General features: G+C 39.8%; 1 protein-coding gene and 1 non-coding gene across 2 annotated transcripts; one reads left to right on the top strand and one right to left on the bottom strand.

The window, feature by feature from the left end:
* Nucleotides 1-3,349: 3,349 nt before the first annotated feature.
* Nucleotides 3,350-3,952, bottom strand: LOC141673904 (uncharacterized). The gene has a single exon (XM_074480632.1). The coding sequence runs from the start codon at nt 3,950-3,952 to the stop codon at nt 3,350-3,352; it is 603 nt and encodes a 200-aa protein (XP_074336733.1).
* Nucleotides 3,953-14,117: 10,165 nt separating this feature from the next.
* LOC141675559 (small nucleolar RNA R71) lies at nt 14,118-14,224 on the top strand. The gene has a single exon (XR_012556206.1). It is a non-coding gene; the product is annotated as a small nucleolar RNA R71 (small nucleolar RNA).
* The last annotated feature ends 3,853 nt before the right edge of the window (nt 14,225-18,077 follow it).

The raw sequence follows: 18,077 nt of genomic DNA, 5'->3' as shown, positions 1-18,077 counted from the left end.
ATGGTACTGTGGAACTACATTTTGTTCCAAGTGAAAAGCAGTTTGTAGATATATTTACCAAGCCACTGGATGAATCCACCTTTTCAAGGTTGGTAAGTGAGTTAGGTATGCTTAATTATTCTTAAATCTTTTCAGATAATTTACAAGTTGTATTGCAGCCAAAAATTTAATTGGTTTTTCAGTCTTGGATGAAATTTTGGCTAAGTCAAAATTTACATCTCGACGGATGATCATTATCCATCAAGTTTGATCATCCGTCGGTATACATTTTGTTAATAAAATCAATTATTTTTCTGGAATATTTTATGACTCGACGGATAATTGATTTATCCTCATCCATCGAATTGTCTTATTTTTAGCCGTTGATTTTCTGAACATTATCCATCGAGTATACTTACAGTTTGTAAGCATAACACTATGGATAATTGATGGAATTTTTATAGTTTATTTTTAAACGGCTATTTTGGGAAATTCTTATTGGTTACTTTATTTTACTTTATTATTTTTGACAGTTATTTTTGAGAAAGTATAAAAGCATAAATCATTTTAATTGCTTTTCTTCTATCATTCTCAAATCATCTGCTCTAAATTCTCTCTTTCTCAAAGCAATTATCACCTCTATCTCTGCAATTTTCACTCTCTAACAATGGCACCAGTCGTCAAGATCATGTCACAAACTGGATTTATCTATGAGAAGAACAACTTCATGGCTCTTGTAAACAAGGGGATTCAACAGTCTGGTGACTATCACAAAATGATGGATTTTGTGAAGAACTGCAAACTCAACTATGCCATGCTAGAATCACCCACCATATACTTTAAAGTTGTTTAAGAGATGTGGACGACTGCAACATACAAATCAACTGATAAGAATATCACTTTCACTATTAAAGGTAAGGAATTCTGTGTTAATAGTGACATTGACCATCCGTCGGGTTGCCTTGTTGATCATCCGTCGAGTAACTTTGTTGATCATCCGTCGAGTAGCTATTTGGCACTTGACTTTATTTCATTTATGAAGAATTACAAGACATCATTTATGTACAATTAATCAACCTATTCTGCATATCTAATTAAAGTCAACATGACTTATATACTACTACAGAATCTAAACAAAGGTGTTTGCAGAAATGTGCCACATGACTTATTGTTACATAAGCTACTCACTCGATGGATAATAAATTATCATCCGTCGGGACTATATTGAGTCATCCGTCGGGACTATATTCCTTATCCGTCGAGTTCTATATTTTTCACTAAGTTAAATCTACTAAGGTGTTTTATTAATGAAATCATCAAGTTCACAACATATACACAACAAATCTTGAGCAGCAATCAGCCTTTTATGAATCACCTTCATTTTCTCTTTCATCTGTAGCATAAACTATGGGCTAATAATTTGTGTTCGCCAACTTCGTCCCAGTAGGTAGGGGATCTTTGATTGTTTGAATAGTCCTTTCGCTTTGTCCGATGTTCTACGGATGATATGTCGTACTCATTTTTCAATTTAGCTTCCAAATGATCATGAAATTGTCGCTCAGATCTCGAGTTAAATTTCGAATCTCTACCGGATATGATAGATACTAGAACTCCATGACGCATCATGATTTCATCCACATACATCTTAACTAAAATTTTCTAATGAGTATCTTTCACTGATATGCAAGAAACATGCTGACTTTGTCAATCGATCAATTATTACCCATATTGCGTCATGATTATACTTACTCTTTGGTAATCTTACCACGAAATGCATCGCGATTAGCTCCCATTTCTGTTAAGGTATGTCTAGTGGTTGAAGCAATCCACTCGGTCGCTGATGTTCCGCTTTTACTTTCTGGCACGTATAGCATTTATTTGGCCACCAATAACTTTCTTTTAAGTCCTTTTACATTTTTATACTTCCATGGTGAATCGATAATCTTGAGTTATGCGCTTCATGAAGAATCTCATTCTATAACACTAAAACTTCCAGATACGCGAGCAACTTGGTATATTCCTTTATTATCCTTTGGAGTCTTAATTTCTTTTCCAAACAACTTATCCTTCTCGTGGTTCATCATTTGTTCGTGATGACGTCGAATCTTTTCTAAAATTTCCGGCTAAAATTTCCAGACAACTTACCTCACTTCCAATTTCTGGAATTCGCACTTCTATTTCCAACTTCCCAAAATCCTTGATTAATTCCTCAGATGAAGTTTAACACATTCAACCCTCCTTTACGGCTTAGTGCATCTGCTACAACATTTTCCTTTCCGGGAGGATAACTGATAATACCGTCGTAATCTTTGATCAATTCCAACCATCTCCTTCACCACATAGTCAATTCTTTCTACGTAATAATATACTTTAAGCTTTTATGGTCCATATAAATCTCACACTTTACACCATACAAATAATGCCTCCAAATCATAAGGGCAAGTATAATCGTTGTTAATTCTAGATCATGCGTAAGATATTTCTGCTCATGTGGCTTTAATTTCCTTGTCACAGATACTATCACTTTTTTGTGTTGCATCAACACAAAACCTAGCCCTTTATACGAAGGATCGTTATAGATCACAAACTTACCTTTTCGTCGGGTAAAACCTACACTGATGCGGTTACCAACCTTTTCTTTAACTTTTGAAAGCTTCCTTCGCACTTATCCGTCCAAACAAACTTTTCATTCTTCCTTGTCAACTTAGTCAATGGGACAGCAATCTTAGAAAAATCTTGTACAAATCTCCTGTAATACCCTGCTATTCCAAGAGAGCTTCTATTTTGGCCGGGTCTACTTTTAATACCTTCACTGTTAACTACATGTCCAAGAAATTGAACTTCCTTTAACCAAAACTCACGCTTCAAAACTTTGCATATAACTTCTCTTTCCTCAAAATCTCTAAAGAAATCCTCAAATGTTCCATGTATTTTTCCTCCGTCTTGGAGTATATCAAGATATCGTCAATAAATAATTTGATCACGAACTTATCCAAATATTCCTTGAATACTTTATTCCTGAGATCCTTAAATGCAGCTGGCGCATTTGTCAATCCAAACGCCATCACAAGAACTCATAGTGTCCATATCTTGATCAAAATGTCATCTTGGGTATATCGTCCACTTAATCTTCAGCTGATGATACCCAGATCTTAAGTCAATCTTTGAGAAACAAGCAGCTCCTTCCCATTTATCAAAGCAAGTCATCGATTCACGGTAGAGGATACTTATTCTTATTCCTCAACTCAATCAATTCACGATAATTGATACACGGCCTCAGACTTTCATCTTTCTTATTTGCAAATAGCACTGGTGCACCCCTCAGGGATACACTTAGGCAAATAACTCCTTTATCCAGAAATTCCTGCAACTACGTCGCTAACTCTTTTATCTCGACAGGCGCCATTTGATAGGGAGCTTTCGATATTGATTTCGTTCCAGGAGCCAAATAAATCATAAACTCGACCTCTCGATCTGGAGGTAGTCCAGGTAATTCATCTGGAAACTTATCGGGAAAATATTTAACTACTGGAATATCTTCAATCCTAAAGGACTCCTTTTTTACATCCTTCATATGTACTAAATACGCTTCACACCCATGTCGTAGCAGTCTCTTCATTTGGATAGCCATTAGAAACTTCTCCTCTTGCTTCTTTCCTTTGAATATCACTTCAATACCATCCTTGGTCTCTAATTTCACTTTATTACTTCTATATTCGATTTGCACATAGTGGTTTGAAAACCAATCCATCCATAATAGAACGTCGAATTCTCTTAACTTGAAAATAATTAAGTCAGTGGAAAAGTGTCGACCTTCTATAATCCTATCGCAAATGGGACAGATTCTCTTGGCAGTAACTCTTTCTTGATTCGCTGCTTCTCTAATCAAATTAGGTTCGAGAGGGTATGCAACACACTTTAATCTAGCAATAACACTTTCAGCAATAAAGGATCTAGTTGCTCCAGAATCCATTAACACTTTAACTTCTACTAAGTTTATATCAAGCATACCTGCCACCACATCCGCATTCTACACAACATCTTTCATTGTCATGTTGAACGTCCTTGCCCTTGGCTGAGCTGCTGGTGCTGTAGAGGGTGAAGGTCCAGTAATCCTAAGTACATTCGCCTTCTGAACAGGCTCCTTACAGTTCCTTGCCATATGGCCCACCTTTCCATATTTAAAATAAGTCAATTCCATCTTCCCTGCTTCACTTGGGCATTCCGTCGAATAGTGACCTTCTTGATTGTACTTAAAACAAATCACGTCTTCTTGTCTCAGATTCAGAAACCTCATCTCCAACTGGTCTTGCATATAATTTGGAAAATACTTCCCTAAAACATCTCCGTAAACTTCTCCCAGATTATAACTTTTCCTTCAAGCAGCGCCTTTGAATATTTCTACCTATAACTTTCCTCAACCTAAAGGTAATAACTTGCGTATGGCGCCTTTTTCTCATCCTTAACTTCCGCTAACTCAAACGCTTTTCCATTTCTCTCAACCACGATTGAGCTTTAATTGGTTCTGGCAATCCTACAAACTATGGGGGATGCACGGACTGCAAATGTTTGAAGTTTCTGACTTTAGGGTCTACATGTTGTTGCAATAGTTGAATAAGTCGGTTCATCATAGTAGTATCTTGGTTTAGTTCTTGGTCTTGGGTTTGAGTTTTTGATTGGTGGTTTGGTGATATGACCATTCTTTATAATCTTGATTGAGCGATTATTTAGTAATATGATAACATGGAATATATAACAATAAAGATTATTTTTGAAACTATTTGTGGGTTTTAAGCTTTACCCACTTGCACATGCAATCCTAATACTACATAATTCGCTCCTCAGTTATGGTCCTCACATGGTACAAGATACGATTTACAAGGTATTTAGAAACATGATATGTAAAAGAGTTGATAAAGATTTCCAGGGTTTATAAGGCGAAAGATTTATATAAGGCTTCAACAGTTCATAATAAAGAAGTTTAGGTATAATAAGATCGGGCATAAGGTACAATGATACAGCAGGATAAAATAGAGGAAAAGCTGGAAAACATCCCCCTTCCTACCCTCAACTTCTAACTAGCCTCTACTGACTACAACCATAGAAAACCAAACATAATACAACAATATCGATAACTACTGTTAGGGCGAAAACACGCGCTAATATTCACGCAAGTATACGCGTTCGCAAGTAATATAGAATACTTTCTAGTTCGTTCCCTCAGAGACTCAGACTAAATTATTGTCTAATTAAACTCACTCACCAATGTATGATTACTTCTCAATGTTAAGATAATAACACTTAAAATTGTTGATTAAATATTAACTATAATTAACTACTTAATTAACCACTTAACTAACACTTCAATTTATCAATAATAAAACACTCATGAGATCACAACTTCATTATTACTTCCTTCTATAGCCATTGTTATTACCTTTAGCATGTGACAGTGATGATATTAACCGAATAACACGAAACTGATAAAAGCCAACTTTCATTGTACTAATACCATTCTACCAAGCATCCACAATTAAGATAGAAGTTGAATAGTCATCAATTATGTTGAGTTCCTATATGTCTACAGAAATTGACAACACAACGATTTAAGCACAAGTTATTCCTTTTGATTACATAGGGCAAATAAAACTGTTAGAGTTACCCACTAATCAGGCACAACGTACATGAACCTATGCTAGCATGGCAAGTTCTAAATCTCAAGATCCACCGTCGCTTCACAAGAGATTAACACCCTATCTTATATGTTCGCGACGCACATAAGACGAATACGTACAACCAATACTAGATATCAAGCAATCATCACACACTAAAGTATTAAACAATTAACTAAAGAATTCCATAATAAATTCGTTGCAACCCCATGATCACGATTAGCCCATAATAGAACTTATCGCCATCATGGGTTCATATGAAATCATGACAAACAAACACAAGAAAATAATAACTAAACTAATTATATTAAAACAGAGTACGTCACAAGAGTAAATAAGTCAAAGCAAGAAAACTAGCATCCAACGTTACAACGAAACAAGAATCACAAGAATATATGCTTCCTCTTCGTTGCGGTGTGCTAAATCGGTCTTCTTCCTTATCTCCTTCGCTTTTTGCGTAAAACATAATCTAAAACATAATCTCCTTAATACTCTCTGTGAAAACGTCTCAAATCTACCTATATAATAGTCCCATAAAACTCAGATTACATAGAAGTTGGAAGCCAAACAGAAGTAGAAGTCTAAAATAATTTATCTTTTCCCCAACCCTGCGCGGCCGCTCAGCATAGCTGTGCGGGCGCGCAGGTTGCTGCGCAGCCGCTCAGCATTGCTGCGCGGGCGCGCAGGCCTCCACTGGAAAAAATCCAGGTTTGCTCCGTTTCTTCGCCGTAATCTGCCCATTCCTTTCCTCTCACAATGGTGAACACATGTCAAGGCTTATTCTTGATGATTCCTCCCCCGAAATGCAACTAATACCCTGAAATGCATAAACACTAGAAAAACGCATCAAATACACAAAATACTTGATTTCAAGACACCAATTTAAGCCATTTTAAGACATTCTAAGTGGTATAAAATGCCACTTATCATATCCCCAAACTTAAATCGATGCTTGTCCTCAAGCGTCACAGACTCAAAAACAAATAAAAATATGCATGAATGCAATATATATGAAAATGCAACGATCCCCCTTACTACAATTAACCAACCAAATTGTCACATCTCAACGAATGCAGTTAGACAACTAAAGATCAATAAACTCATGCAAACGGACATACAGCCAGAAACGTGGTGTGTGCAAATGCTTAACAGATATGCTTCGGAACTAGACCAATTACTATGACTAGACTATCCTCAAGGCAATCCTACAATTATACAAAGAATAAAAATTCTAGGCACAAAGTGATATACAACACTACAAGAACTCTGGAGCTTACTACGGAATCGTGCTTTTTATTTACAACTCAAATGCTTAATTGACCGTGCAATGAGTGAGGTCCACAAAAGACTTATACAATGGTATCCATGTAACGAGCGTTAGGTTAGCGGATCCCAAACTCTAAAAGCCTTAGGTCACTAGGCACAAAGTCCCCTAAGAACTTAATAACTCGAATACCAAAGAGCCCACTCTTGATCAATTATGCAAAAATATATTTTTTTTTTAATTTCTTCTGAGCAAGTGCGTTTCGCTCCATCTTGCTCAACCCTAGACTACTCGCAACATATGCAAGCCGGCTACTAGCCATTTGACGCCTAGCCACAACTAGCAACAACTTCCATATTTTTTCTCCAAAATTTTTCTTTTTCATGTCTTTATCACTAAGAACCTATAATCGAATTCTAAGCATAATAAGTAGATTGACCTTGAAAATAACCAAATCATAACAACAATCTAGCCCTTACGCATTCTTTAAGACTTAGTGGACTTACAATTGTTTCTAGCATGCATATCAACCTACACAACTTAATATCACTTTAATGCTATCACTACACTCGCATCAATATCACAATTCAGTCAACAAATCATTGCAAAAGCGATCATGGTAAATGCATGAGCTACATGACATTCATAAAAAAAAACTAAATGGCATAAATTATGCAACTAAATGACTAAACTATCATGAATATGCAACTAAATGACACACACACAATATTCCTTAACTACCACCCCCAAACTAAAAATCTTCACTGTCCTCAGTGAAAGTAGTAGAAAGGAACACAGGGAATACCTACTCGGAGTCATCATCATCATCACCCTCAGTGGGTGGAGTATCAGGCGGCGGGTATGCAGAGTCCTCACCAAAAACTGGCCACTGGATATCAGCTCCATGGCCTCGAAAAGCAGTCCCTAACGCAAGGGTGAGCTCCTGAGCAAACCTGCTCTGCGTCTCATACATGGCATCCATCCGCCGTGAAAGCCTCCTATACTGGGCATCACCCATCCCAGCACCCTCCTGAGCTCTCGAAGAACCAGCCTCACCACGCCCTGGTCTAGCCATAGTAGCACCTCGTGCTGGATGCCCTCCTGGAAGACGATAACCCAGCCCATACTCCTCAGGCTCACCACCGGTCCACTCCTGCATCCCATTCAGAGTGCCAGAATCAATCGGAGCTGCTGGCAACTGCAACTGCTCATGAGCCGGCCAGTTCACTCCCACTGCTCGGCATAGCTTCGTAACCGTAGATGCATAAGGGATGTTCATATGCTTTGCTCCCCTCAAAAACTTCAGAATTCCTTGGTAGATAAACTCACCAAGGTCCATATAGTATTCCTCATTCAGAATTCCCCACAATAGCTGTGCTCTCTCAACTGTGACCTCGTGTGCATGTGAAGAAGGGAAAATATTAGCACATATAAATGCATTCCATGCACGGGCATACATGTTCATGGCGATCGCCGAAAAGTGACGATACTCATTATTGGCTGGACTGCGGTTCCAAACTGTGCCCGGTCGACATAGAGTTGCACAAATCAAATCCAAGTCAAAATCCTCAGCAGTCTTTTTATTCCAGTTCTCCTCCTTGGGCTTCCTCTCTCGCTGTCCAATCACACGGCGAATCGCCGTAGGATGATAATCAACCGTCAGCCCACGGACTACAGAAACCCATTCTTTTCAGCCTTCGCGTTTGTGTAGAACTCGCGAACAACACTCATCGGTACTGCTTCGGGTGACTCACAAAAAGCTATCCACCCCTTCTCTGCAATCATGGGTAACAACTTACCATCCCTCCCTGATGGTAAAAACCCCCTCTCCTTCAGAATCGGCTTCCCCAACAGCCTAGTGTACTCCTCCTCCGCAGCTCTGTCAGTTAACCGAGGCCTTGCAGCAGTACCCCTCGATGAATCAGCAGTAGGAACTGTGCTGCTGCTGTCAATAGTGCGTGCTCTCTTGGGTGCCATTGATTCGTGAATAAAAGTGTGTAAGAACTGATTTTTGATGTTTGTGAGAGGGTTTAAGTATAGGAAGTTTTGTGGGAGATATGTAGGATAGGTGTATGTATATATAGGGTGTGGATTAGATTAGGGTTTGGGAATTAAGGGATAAAATGATGGGGTAGTGGGAATAATTCGTGGGTTTATGGGCTAAAACTGTTTTTGTGTTTTTGTTTTTTTTTTTTTCTAAACTGTAAAAAAAAATTTCTGGAACTCGACCCCTGCGCGGCCGCTCAGCATATCTGCACGGGCGCGCAGCAAGCTGCGCGACCGCTCAGCATAGCTGCGCGGGCGCGCAGAGGGTCTCTGGAAAAAAAAAATTTCAGCCCCTGTTTTCTGATTTTTTTGTGTTTTTGGATAGGTTATTAACTTCTAAGGGTTCCTGTAACAACAATTCATGGGTTGCCTCCCACGCAGCGCTTCTTTTTCGTCATTAGCTTGACGTTCCGTACCTTTCTCAAGTAGTCAACAAAATGGCACTAACCACCTCTCGGTTTGCCATGTCCCCATAGTAGTGCTTCAACCGCTGACCGTTAACCTTGAATGCTTGGTCCGAATCATTCTCAAAAATTTCCACCGCTCCATGTGGAAACACAGTTTTGAAAATAAAAGGTCCAGACCACCTTGATTTCAACTTTCCAGGAAAAAGTCGGAGCCGAGAGTTGAATAAAAGAACTTGTTGCCCTGGCACAAATAACTTAGGATGTAGCTTCCTATCGTGCCACCTCTTCACCTTTTCCTTATACATTTTGTTATTCTCGTACGCTTGAAGTCAAAATTTATCAAGTTCATTAAGCTGAAGCATTCTTTTCTTACCAGCTGCATCTAAATCCAGGTTCAATTTCTTCAATGCCCAGTAGGCCTTATGCTCAAGCTCCGCCGGTAGATGACATCCCTTACCGTACACCAACTGAAACGGTGACATCCCAAGTGGAGTTTTGTATGCTGTTCTGTAAGCCCAAACAGCTTCATCGAGCTTTAAAGACCAATCCTTCCTTGACGGACAAACAACCTTCTCTAGAATACGCTTTATCTCTCTGTTAGACACTTCCGCTTGACCATTTGTTTGCGGATGATAGGCAGTAGCTACTCAATGATTCACATTATAACGCTGCATCATATAAGTGAACTTACAGTTGCAAAAATGCGATCCTTCATCACTTATGATTACCCGAGGTGTTCCAAACCTTGTAAAAATTTGCTTATGAAGAAAATTTAGCATTGCCTTTGCATCATTTGTCGGTAAAGCTTTAACTTCAACCCATTTTGAGACATAATCGACTGCCAGCAAGATGTACTGATTATTGCAAGACGAGATAAAAGGCCCCATGAAATCGATTCCCCATACATTAAAGACCTCGACTTCAAGCATCACATTTAATGGCATTTCATCCTTCCTTGACAAATTTCCCACTCTTTGGCAATGATCACACCTTAAAACAAACTGATGAGCATCCTTGAACAAAGTAGGCCAGAAAAAACCTGCTTGCAGAATACGAGCTGCCGTCTTCTCACCTCCATAGTGTCCACCATAAACTGTGGAATGGCAGTCTCGTAATATCCCCTCCGTCTCACAGAACGGGATACATCTCCTGATGATCTGGTCAGCTCCCTGTCTAAACAAATATGGTTCATCCCACATATACCACTTCACCTCATACAGAAACTTCTTCTTTTGAGCGGATGTTAAATTAGGAGGCATTATGTTGCTGAGGAGATAGTTTACAATATCTGCAAACCATGGTTCTTCCTCCTGAATTGCAAACAACTGCTCATCCGGAAAAGATTCATTGATTAACGTCCTATCTTGTGAAGTAGAATCGGGATTCTCCAACCTAGAGAGATGGTCAGCTACTTGATTCTCAGTACCTTTTCTATCTTTGATTTCTAACTCAAATTCCTGAAGTAAAAGCACCCAACGAATGAGTCTCGGCTTCGAATCCTTTTTAGAAACCAGATAGCGAGTAGCTGCATGATCAGTAAATACTGTTACTTTCGTACCAAGCAGATAAGATCGAAATTTCTCAAAGCCAAAGACTATAGCCAAAAGCTCCTTCTCAGTAGTGGTGTAGTTCAATTGGGCACCATTTAAAGTCTTACTCGCATAGTAGACCACATGGAAGAGATTTTTCTTGCGCTGTCCCAGAGCTGCACCTACCGCATAATCACTCGCATCACACATCATCTCAAACGGTTCTGTCCAATCTGGTGCTGTAATAACTGGTGCAGTGATCAAACTCTCCTTGAGAGTCTCGAATGCTGCCAAACATTCATCATCAAATTTGAACGGCACATCTTTCTCAAGCAAATTGCACAACGGCTTAAATATCTTTGAAAAGTCCTTGATGAATCGCCGATAAAAACCCGCATGACCAAGAAAACTACGGATTCCTTTCACAGAATTAGGTGGGGGAAGATTTTCAATGACTCCCACCTTGGCCTTGTCCACCTCCAGACCCTTGCTAGAGACCTTATGCCCAAGGATAATGCCTTCACGCACCATAAAATGACATTTCTCCCAATTAAGCACCAAATTAGTTTCCACGCATCTTTTGAGTACGGCGCGCAGATTATTCAAACATTCATCATATGAGTGTCCAAAGACGGAGAAGTCATCCATGAACACTTCGACGTTATTTCCAATCATGTCAGAGAATATAGCCATCATACATCTCTGAAAAGTGGCCGGGGCGCCACATAACCCAAACGAAACTCTGCGAAAAGCAAATGTGCCGAATGGACAAGTGAAGGTAGTCTTTTCCTGATCCTCTAGTGCAATACAAATCTGATTATACCCGGAATAACCATCCAGAAGACAAAAATACTCATGACCCGCCAATCTGTCAAGCATCTGATCAATAAATGGAAGAGGGAAGTGATCCTTCCTTGTGGCTTTGTTCAATTTTCTATAATCCATGCATACTCTCCATCCTGTAACTGTTCGAGTAGGGATGAGCTCATTCTTTTCATTTGCGACCACAGTGATACCTCCCTTCTTAGGTACACATTGTACAGGGCTCACCCACGAGCTGTCAGAAATAGGATAAATGATGCCTGCATCTAGCCATTTCAGAATTTCTTTCTTCACCACCTCCTTCATGATGGGATTCAGTCTTCGCTGCTGTTCCACAGTTGGCTTACTACCTTCCTCTAGCAGAATTTTATGCATACAATATGAAGGACTTATCCCCTTGATGTCTGCTATGGTCCATCCTATAGCCGATTTGAATTCTCTCAAAATCCTTAAGAGCTTGTCTTCCTCACTACCTGAAAGGTCAGATGAAATAATAACAGGTAACGTAGATGAATCACCTAAAAAAGCATACCTCAAGTGTTCAGGTAATGGTTTGAGCTCCAAGGTAGGTGCTTTCTCTATTGATGGTTTGAGCTTCCCTTCAGCATTCTTAAGGTCAGAAGTACCAAGAGATTCAAATGGTATGTCCAGCTTTCGCTTCCATGGAGAAGCGTTCAGATATTGTAATTGCCTGTTGCTATCTTCATCATCGCTGTCAAAATCCCCCACTAAGGCCTTTTCCAATGCATCAGACATTAGCATGTGATCGAGTTCCGAAGTAACCGCAGTATCAATCACATCCACTTTTAAGCACTCCTAATCTTCTGTAGGGAATTTCATTGCCTTGAATACATTGAAGGTTACATCCTGATCTTGGACCCGCATAGTAAGTTCACCTTTTTCCACATCTATCAAGGTACGGCCAGTAGCCAAGAAAGGCCTTCCCAAGATTATGGGAATCTTCTTATCTTCCTCAAAATCCAGAATAACAAAATCTGCTGGAAAGAAGAGCTTATCCACCTTGACGAGCACATCTTCAACTATGCCCCTTGGGTAAGTAATGGAACGGTCAGCCAATTGTAGCGACATGTATGTGGGTTTTGGATCAGGCAGATCCAGCTTTTTAAAGATCGACAACAGCATCAGATTAATGCTTGCTCCCAAGTCACAAAGGCACTTGTCAAAAGTTAGATTGCCAATGGTACAAGGAATGGTGAAGCTTCCTGGATCTTTCAGTTTTGGTGGTAACTTTTGCTGCAAAACAGCGCTGCATTCTTCCGTGAGAGCAACGGTTTCAAGGTCATCCAGTTTCACCTTCCTTGAAAGAATAATCTTCATAAACTTCGCATAACTAGGCATTTGTTCCAGAGCCTCAGCGAAAGGTATATTGATGTGAAGTTTCTTGAACACCTCCAGAAACTTCCCGAACTGTCTATCCAGCTTTTGTTGCTGCAATCTCTTAGGAAAAGGTGGTGGAGGATAAAGTTGTTTCTCCCCTGTATTAGCCTCAGGCAGAGTGTGTTCAACAGTAGTCTTCCTTGGTTCCGCCGCTTTCTCCTTTTGCTTAGATTCTTCATCTCTAATTTCAGCTTCTACTTCTTTTACCTTTTCAGCATCAGCTACTTTTCCAGACCTTAATATAATAGCCTTGACTTGCTCTTTAGCTTCCTTCCTGCCTGGTACTTCCGTGTCACTGGGAAGAGTGCCAGGTTGACGATTGAGCACTGCATTGGCTAATTGACCGATTTGATTTTCCAAGGTCTTGATAGAAACCGCCTGATTCTTGCACAACAGCTTCAGTTCCTCAAAATCAGCACTAGTGGGTGCAGCTGCACTTCCCTGTTGAGGATATGATTGCCTTGTAGCATACTGCTGTGGTTGCTGGAATCCAGGTGGGTTAAACTGTTTACTCACTCCTTACTGATATGGTGGCTGAATAGCATTCTGATTATTCCCCCAACTGAAATTTGGATGATTTCTGTTGTTAGGATGATAGGTCGCTGGCACAGGCTACTGTTGTCGCTGATAATTATTCATATACTGAACAGATTCGTTGACAAGAGAACACTGATCCGTAGCATGAGAACCTGCACAAAGCTCACAAACCATAGCTATTTAATTAACTCCATACGTAGCCAGAGAATCAACCTTCATTGATAGCGCTTGGAGCTGGGCTGCAATAGCGGTGGCTGCATCAACTTCCAGAATACCTGCTACCTTGCCTGATGTCATCCTCTGAGTTGGGTTTTGATGCTCATTTGCAGCCATCGTCTCGATAAGATTATACGCCTCAGTATAGCTTTTAGCCCATAAGGCGCCTCCAGCTGCTGCATCGAGCATGGGCCGAGATTGGGCCCCCAAACCATTATAGAAACCAGTGATCACCATCCAATCCGGCATTCCATGATGTGGACATTTTCTCAACATTTCCTTGTAGCGTTCCCAAGCCTCGCACATAGATTCTGTAGGTTGCTGCGCAAACTGAGTAAGAGCACTCCTCATAGCAGCAGTCTTTGCCATTGGATAAAACTTCACCAGAAACTTTTGCACAAGATCTTGCCACATAGTGATGGACCCAGCTGGTTCAGAATGTAACCAGTCTTTAGCCTTATCCCTCAGTGAGAATGGGAAAAGCCTCAACTTTATAGCCTCATCAGTCACGCCATTATACTTAAAAGTGCTGCAGATCTCGACAAAATTCCTTATGTGCATGTTGGGGTCTTCAGTTGCCGCTCCTCCAAAAGAAACAGAATTCTGCACCATCTGAATAGTGCCCGGCTTGATTTCAAAGGTGTTAGCTTGAATAGCCGGATGAAGGATGCTTGACTGAATGTCATCGATTTTAGGCCGAGAAAAATCCATAAGAGCTGGATCAGCTTGAACAATACGATCTCCCATGTTTACTGGTTCTTTCTGTTCAGTTCCTGAATCCGAATCCTCAAAATCTAACTTCTCCGGAATATCAAGAACTTCGTCTGTCTCCTCAGCTGTATCTAAAGTCCTCTTGCGAGCACGAGAACGAGTTTGCATAAACGCTTGCTAAAGTACCTGAAACACAACCGAAAAGAGTAATTAACTACTAAGTCCTAATCACTGAGTCCTAATGACCAATGATGGTAAGTACATAAACTAAACAAATACGCCGAGTCCCCGGCAGCGGCGCCAAAACTTGTTAGGGCGAAAACACGCGCTAATATTCACGCAAGTATATGTGTTCGCAAGTAATATAGAATACTTTCTAGTTCGTTCCCTCAGAGACTCAGACTAAATTATTGTCTAATTAAACTCACTCACCAATGTATGATTACTTCTCAATGTTAAGATAATAACACTTAAAATTGTTGATTAAATATTAACTATAATTAACTACTTAATTAACCACTTAACTAACACTTCAATTTATCAATAATAAAACACTCATGAGATCACAACTTCATTATTACTTCCTTCTATAGCCATTGTTATTACCTTTAGCATGTGACAGTGATGATATTAACCGAATAACACGAAACTGATAAAAGCCAACTTTCATTGTACTAATACCATTCTACCAAGCTTCCACAATTAAGATAGAAGTTGAATAGTCATCAATTATGTTGAGTTCCTATATGTCTACAGAAATTAACAACACAACGATTTAAGCACAAGTTATTCCTTTTGATTACATAGGGCAAATAAAACTGTTAGAGTTACCCACTAATCATGCACAATGTACATGAACCTATGCTAGCATGGCAAGTTCTAAATCTCAAGATCCACCGTCGCTTCACAAGAGATTAACACCCTATCTTATATGTTCGCGACGCACATAAGACGAATACGTACAACCAATACTAGATATCAAGCAATCATCACACACTAAAGTATTAAACAATTAACTAAAGAATTCCATAATAAATCCGTTGCAACCCCATGATCACGATTAGCCCATAATAGAACTTATCGCCATCATGGGTTCATATGAAATCATGACAAACAAACACAAGAAAATAATAACTAAACTAATTATATTAAAACAGAGTACGTCACAAGAGTAAATAAGTCAAAGCAAGAAAACTAGCATCCAACGTTACAACGAAACAAGAATCACAAGAATATATGCTTCCTCTTCGTTGCGGTATGCTAAATCGGTCTTCTTCCTTATCTCCTTCGCTTCTTGCGTAAAACACAATCTAAAACATAATCTCCTTAATACTCTCTGTGAAAACGTCTCAAATCTACCTATATAATAGTCCCATAAAACTCAGATTACATAGAAGTTGGAAGCCAAACAGAAGTAGAAGTCTAAAATAATTTATCTTTTTCCCCGACCCTGCGCGGCCGCTCAGCATAGCTGCGCGGGCGCGCAGGTTGCTGCGCGGCCGCTCAGCATTGCTGCGCAGGCCTCCATTGGAAAAAATCCAGGTTTGCTCCGTTTCTTCGCCGTAATCTGCCCATTCCTTTCCTCTCGCAATGGTGAACACATGCCAAGGCTTATTCTTGATGATTCCTCCCCCGAAATGCAACTAATACCCTGAAATGCATAAACACTAGAAAAACGCATCAAATACACAAAATACTTGATTTCAAGACACCAATTTAAGCCATTTTAAGACGTTCTAAGTGGTATAAAATGCCACTTATCAACTACTGCTCCTACCAAAGGTCCTATATGGTCATCATCATCTAATTATCCAAGATCTCCCTCAAGACAGACAACATCCAGCGAATGATCTTATGCACCCTCTGGGCCTCAGCATCTGCATCACTAGTAGATAGTCCCTCATCTAATCTCCTCCGGGTAATCTGCTCCACCATTTGAATCTGGACTCTCCACTCATCCTTCATAACTAAAGTCCTTTGCCTAGACTCTCGAGCTAGCCTATCCACCAAAGCTCCCAACTCAGGAATGCGAGAGTAAACAAAATCTCGATCGTGGGCTAACTTGCCACCAACACTAACATGCACAATCTTAGGCATCTCAGACTTTGGCTCAGGGCTGGGGTCTCTGACTCTGGCCTCAAGGGTGATATCTGCATAGGGATCTCACTACTCTCAGATGGATCCTCCTCCTCATCTGAACTCACCTACATAGGCTCCTCTGAAGAGGGTGGAATAGAGCCCACTAGGATACCGGTCAAACTAATCTCTGAATCAGAATCACTACCACTACTGGGGTTCTGAGAGAAAACACAAAACCGCAAATAAAAAACGGTGTTACGGTTAAATAAGACTTTCGACTGACTCATACCCTACTTCTAGTTGCAATTTTAACCTGTTCACTTTTCTTAGACTATACCTAATAGTCTAACTCAACTCTATATGAGTCGAACACTCTCGCGACATAGATATATACCCAAAATACCCTTTTTATCCTAACTTGTCTCAGGGACTAGATCATGTAGCTCTGATACGAAACTTGTGACGCCCTCAATCTCGGGGTTAGGAAATGAGGACCCACACACCAATAAACTAACAATAAATAAGCATAAACCCCGATTAACTATTAACAGGATCTAAACAGGATTAAGTTTGAGACAAGATTACAACTACCATCCAGATAATATATATTACAACCCAAAATAATCTTTAATTTGCAAATCGATTCCGACTTGGATCTGACATATAACCCATTGCATCTTTACCACCTTCCAACTACTGTGCGTGCTCACACTTACTGCTACCTGCTCTGGCATCCGGAAACCTATGACACAGTAGGGACTTCCAGGAATGCTCATGCGAGCTGAACGCGTAAGTATGGCCATCTTCTTTCTTAACTGCCATGGTTAGAGCAAAGTAAATATATATGAGCACAATAGCTCAGCAAGTAACTACATAGCAGTTCTATAAAGCAATAATAGTAACAATAGTAAAGTCTGAGGCATTCTACTTTTAAATCTCTAGGTGGCAGATTTCTATCTTTGGCTATACAAAGGTTATGAAGAAAGGGTTGGACTTTCAAGAATCAAGGATCAAGATAGGGTGAAAGCCGACATTCATCGCAATTCAATAGCAGAAATCATATCAGAAAAGCATAATAATATCATGGAACAAGATATATGGTATTATGGCATCATTATTCAAATAAAAACTCTTTAACCAAATCATTGCTCAAAATCATTTTATGACGCTACGGATTACAGCCGGTGATCAGCCGCGAAGTAATCCTGAACTGCGTTGGGTTCTCAAATATAATGGGATCCCTAGGCAACATTTAACCCTATCAATTGGTGTGAAAGGGACTTGCGTCTGAGTCCTATCCACTAAATCAAGAATACATCCTTTTTTAAAAGAGCAATTATCTTTTATAAAACTGATGCTAGGGAGAAATTACAAGGATTCTAAATAATAGGATTTAATATCAGTTAAGGATTGGAGT

The sequence above is a fragment of the Apium graveolens genome, chromosome 7 (assembly GCF_009905375.1).
Source record: "Apium graveolens cultivar Ventura chromosome 7, ASM990537v1, whole genome shotgun sequence".
Lineage (NCBI taxonomy): Eukaryota > Viridiplantae > Streptophyta > Magnoliopsida > Apiales > Apiaceae > Apium > Apium graveolens.
Note: the sequence above shows the minus strand (reverse complement) of the source record. Positions and strands in the feature narration are given on the sequence as shown.